This window comes from Anarrhichthys ocellatus, unplaced genomic scaffold, assembly GCF_004355925.1.
Source record: "Anarrhichthys ocellatus isolate YVR2014 unplaced genomic scaffold, GSC_Weel_1.0 scaffold1674, whole genome shotgun sequence".
Taxonomy (NCBI): domain Eukaryota; kingdom Metazoa; phylum Chordata; class Actinopteri; order Perciformes; family Anarhichadidae; genus Anarrhichthys; species Anarrhichthys ocellatus.
This window is the reverse complement of record NW_022281648.1, coordinates 5,570-10,470: the sequence shown is the minus strand read 5'-3', so window position 1 is coordinate 10,470 and position 4,901 is coordinate 5,570. Positions and strand designations below refer to the sequence as shown.

Genomic DNA, 4,901 nt, shown 5'->3' with positions numbered 1-4,901 from the left:
TATATATGTGTATATATATATATATATATATATATATATATGTGTATATATATATGTGTATATATATATGTGTATATATATGTGTATATATATATGTATATGTGTATATATATATATATGTATATGTGTATATATATATATGTATATATATGTATATGTATATATATGTATATATATATGTATATAGATATATATATATATATACACACACACACACGTCATCAATGAAGGACCTCTGGTTTCTCTCCTTCACTCAGCAGAAATAGTCTAATATTTCATATGTGTGGGCGGTGCTATACTGGGCGTGGATGTATGGGCGTGGTTATTGATGCTCTCCTCTCAGGTCTCTCTAGTTCACCTGTCATCATGTCGGCTGTTAAATCGTCTCTCCGGAGTCGGGTTCTGACTCCTCAGCGGATCCCGAGCTTCATCATCCCGTCTCGTGGTCCACTACTCTTCCTGTCTCCACGGCTCCACCAGAGCTCTCCGGACCGGACTGGACTGCTGTTGGACCAGGACGAGTCCTCCTGCCGTCTTCAGACCAGACCTCGTCCTCACCACTCCGCCCTGTCAGAGTCTGTGGACTCGGATCCGTGGACCTGTGCCGCCATGTCTCTGGTCCACGTGGAGAAGAAGACCACATCCTACGGGTTCTGTGCCGCTCTGGCTCAGAGCCCCTGCAGCCGCCGGAGGGAATCCCTGTTTCACCAGAACAAACCGGTGACCGTTACTGTTACCGACCCACAGGACCTGGTGGACACTGGTCCTGGTGCTGGTCCTGGTTCCGACAGGTATCAGATTTGTCTGCATCCCGTTAAAGCTCTTGGCCTGCAGGTAATGTGTCATTGTTTAATATTATTGTTTATTATAATTAAGTAATAATATTTATTGTTAGACAGGTAATTCATATAAACGGATGTAAAATGACATCTTGTCTTTTCTCTTTCTTCTTCATTAGTTGGTAGAAACGGTAGAAGAAGGGCACAATATAAAATAATACGTTTCTGTTTTATTTGTTGAAGGTGAGGAAGATGAAGAGCTCCGGATGAGGCCACGCCCCATCTGACATCACATGACGCACTGAATCAACTGTCTGAGGGACTTTTAGTCAAGTTCACTACTTTTATTTACACTTTGATTATGTAAATATAGAAGTGATTTATTGTAATATTTCTTTGTTTGAGACTATTTTTATTGTTTTATGAATAAAATCAGATTTTCTCTTAAACGGTTTTTATTGGTGCAGCAAATGTTCACTTTAGACTAGAGAGTCTGGAGAGAGAGACACAGACTAGAGTCTGGAGAGAGAGACTAGAGTCTGTACAAACTATTCCGCATTATTTATATTTATGTTTTATTTATTTATTACAGTCTGGTATGTGTTTACATCAGACTGTAAACAATAATTTATTCTATACGCTCGTTCTATTGCCTTCACCTTTATTTTGAAATATTCTTATTTCCGGGTCTCCTGTCTGCTCTGCGTCTCTTTTTAAAGAAAAAACAAAAACGGGATTGATTTTAAAAAAAACAAACAGAATCTGCTTTATTTAAGTTTGGTTCTCTCGTTTTCTAGTTTTTGGATTCAGAAACAAAAACTGAAAAACAGCTTTTTGGTTTAAAACGAAATTTGTCTTAAACTATATAAGTACCAGACATCCTGGTCCACACTCCAAACGAGCAGGTGGCGGTAATGAACCAAGTCATTGTTGGCCAACCGCCAATAAACCTCAAGGAAGAAGAAGACGTCACCGTTACGTGGTGACGCACAGCCGGAAGTGTAGCTTTCGCAGAAGCGCGTCGTTGTTGTGGCGGTAAAAGTGTTTCTGCTGCTCGTGACGGAACTTTACCAGTAAACTGGATTAAAGCGACCGGTACCGGACCGCTAGAGCGGGGTTGGACCGGAAGGGGACACCGGCTAACTACGATATGTGTGTGTGTGTGTGTGTGTGTGTATATATATATATATATATATATACATGCATACACTACCGGCTCCTGTAGTCTGTCTGTTGTGATGCTAGCGGTAGCTAAACTAGCCGGCTAGTTAAGCGTTAGCACGCTAGCTGGAGGAGAGCACTCAACCAGGTGAGGAGCTAACTGTTAGCCAGTGGTGGCTGGTGGAACATTGTCTCGGGCTGTCTATAGAGATAGAAAGAGAAGAAGAGTTGGGAACACATAACAGATGAAGAATGGAAACATGTTTCACTGAACTATAAATATGAGATATGTCTTGATCCCACAAATGATTTGTAAATATAAAAGAAGATTAAAGTCTGTGCTGGAGGAACTATGATAAAGAGAATGTTCTGCTAATAACATGAAATACATTTTGTCTATAAGTTTATTAAACCTCTATTTAAAAGCAGAACATGTTCTACTGAGAGAACCTCCAGCTGGTCTGAGTCCACGTTTACGTGTATAAACATTTATAAACACATTTTCTGCTACGTTCACATTTCTAAACATTTATCTCTGACGATGTCCTATCTGTGACGACGTCCTCTCTGTGACGATGTCCTCTCTGGCGATGTCCTCTGACGATCACTCACTTTGATGACTCGGCACCTTTAGGCTTTTACAGACTGTTGGACGGTTGATCTTTGTAACAACAGCTTCATAGAGGTAGAAACAGTAGAGGATGGGACTGATCTCACATGATGAAGGTGGTGGTGGTGATGATGATGATGAAGAACAGCTGAGTTATGTTAATGACATGATGACCTCATTGTTTGACAGGTCAGAGGTCATGTTTCTCCACAATGAGCGTCGTCCTCAAATGCCTCAAACTGAACCCGTCCAGACCAGGACCCAACAGGACCAGGACCCTCAGACCACCACGCTGCAGTCCACAGCTCAGCTCCAATGATGCTTTGCTGCATCCTCCGGCTCCTGGAGGAAGCGGAGCTCAGGAGGAGGGGGAGGAGGAGGAGGAGGGGGGGTACCTGCTGGTGGAGGAAGATACAACCGACTCCAGTCTCATCATCACCATGGGTAACACACACACACACACAGAGGCACACACACACACACAGAGGCACACACACACACACAGAGACAGACACACACACACACACAGACAGACACACACACTGACAGACACACACAAAGACACACACTAGGGTTGTCACGATACCAAAATTATGACCAAAATTATACCTGCCATAAGTATCACGATACCCGATACTTACGATATGATACCAGAATTCGATACAATACCACAAATACGATACGATCCATCCATCCATCCATCCATTTTCCTCCTCTTATCCGGGGTCGGGTCGCGGTGGCAACAGGCCAAGCAGGCTGACCCAGACTTCCCTCTCACCGGCAACATGTTCCAGCTCATTCTGGGGGATCCCGAGGCGTTCCCAGGCCAGCTGGGAGATGTAATCCCTCCAGCGTGTTCTGGGTCTTCCCCGGGGTCTCTTCCCCGGGGTCTCTTCCCAGTTGGACGTGCCTGGAAAACCTCCAGTGGGAGGCGTCCAGGAGGCATCCTAATTGGATGCCCGAACCACCTCAGCTGACTCCTTTCGACGCGAAGGAGTAGCGGCTCGACTCCAAGCTCCCTCCTGATGACCGAGCTCCTTACCCTATCTCTAAGGCTGAGCCCGGCCACCCTATGGAGGAAACTCATTTCGGCCGCTTGTAGCCGCGACCTTGTCCTTTCGGTCACGACCCAGAGTTCGTGACCATAGGTGAGGGTAGGAACGTAGACCGAGTGGTAAATTGAGAGCTTTGCCTTCCGGCTCAGCTCCCTCTTCACCAAGACGGTCCGGTGCAGCGCCTGCTTTACTGCTGCAGCCGCACCGATCCGTCTGTCGATCTCCCGCTCCATCTTACCCTCACTCGTGAACAAGACCCCGAGATACTTGAACTCCTTCGCTTGAGGTAGGCACTCCGTCCCCACCTGGAGGGAGCAATCCACCGGTTTCCGGCAGAGCACCATGGCCTCAGATTTGGAGGTGCTAACTCTCATCCCTGCTGCTTCACACTCTGCTGCAAACCGCCCCAGTGAATGCTGGAGGTCACGATCCGAGGAGGCTAACAGGACCACATCATCTGCAAATAGCAGAGAGGCGATCCCGAGACCCCCGAGACTGACGTTCTCCGCCCCCAGGCTGCGCCTAGATATCCTGTCCGTGAAAATCATGAACAGGACCGGTGACAAAGGGCAGCCCTGGCGGAGGCCAACACCCACCGGGAACGTGTCTGACTTATTGCCGAGAATGCGGACACAGCTCCTACTGCAGTCGTACAGAGACCGGATCGCCCGTTGCAACGGGTCCGGCACCCCATACTCCCGCAGCACCCCCCACAAGAACCCCCGAGGGACCCGGTCAAAAGCCTTCTCCAAGTCCACAAAGCACATGTAGACTGGTTGGGCAAACTCCCAGAACCCCTCCAGTAGTCTTGCGAGGGTAAAGAGCTGGTCCACTGTTCCACGGCCGGGACGGAATCCGCACTGCTCCTCTTGAATCTGAGGTTCGACAAGCGGTCGGAGCCTCCTTTCCAGCACCCTGGCATAAGCCTTCCCCGGGAGGCTGAGTAGTGTGATACCCCGGTAATTCGAGCACACTCTCCGGTACCCCTTTTTGAAAATGGGAACCACCACCCCGGTCTGCCAAAATACGGAAATACGATACGATACTGGTATATTTATCTATAATACTAATAAATAAAACATCTGTACGGTTCCCTTTCTTACCAGCTTGTTCCTGCCCAGCTTTTTTTTTATTGTCGTTTTTATTGTCGTAAGTATCGATACTAAAAATATGCAAAATCGTATCGTTTTTAACGTACAGGTACCGCGGTACCATTTTAGTATCGATACGCCGTGCAACTTTAACACACACACACACACACACACAGACACACACACACACAGAGACAGAGAGAGA

At 46.7% G+C, this 4,901-nt stretch overlaps 1 protein-coding gene across 1 annotated transcript; it reads left to right on the top strand.

Annotated features, from left to right (window-relative positions):
* The first annotated feature begins 330 nt into the window (after nucleotides 1-330).
* LOC116377783 (C2 calcium-dependent domain-containing protein 4C-like) lies at nucleotides 331-3,050 on the top strand. The gene is made up of 3 exons (XM_031839511.1): nucleotides 331-834; nucleotides 1,023-2,088; nucleotides 2,740-3,050. Exons 1-2 carry the CDS (start codon nucleotides 367-369, stop codon nucleotides 1,047-1,049), a joined length of 495 nt encoding a protein of 164 aa, XP_031695371.1. The 5' UTR covers nucleotides 331-366; the 3' UTR covers nucleotides 1,050-2,088; nucleotides 2,740-3,050.
* Nucleotides 3,051-4,901: the final 1,851 nt, after the last annotated feature.

Coding starts and splice junctions, on each gene's coding strand:
- LOC116377783 (XM_031839511.1), top strand. CDS start 367: ATGTCGGCTGTTAAATCGTCTCTCCGGAGTCGGGTTCTGACTCCTCAG. Junction 835..1,022: donor TTAAAGCTCTTGGCCTGCAG/GTAATGTGTCAT, acceptor TATTTGTTGAAG/GTGAGGAAGATGAAGAGCTC.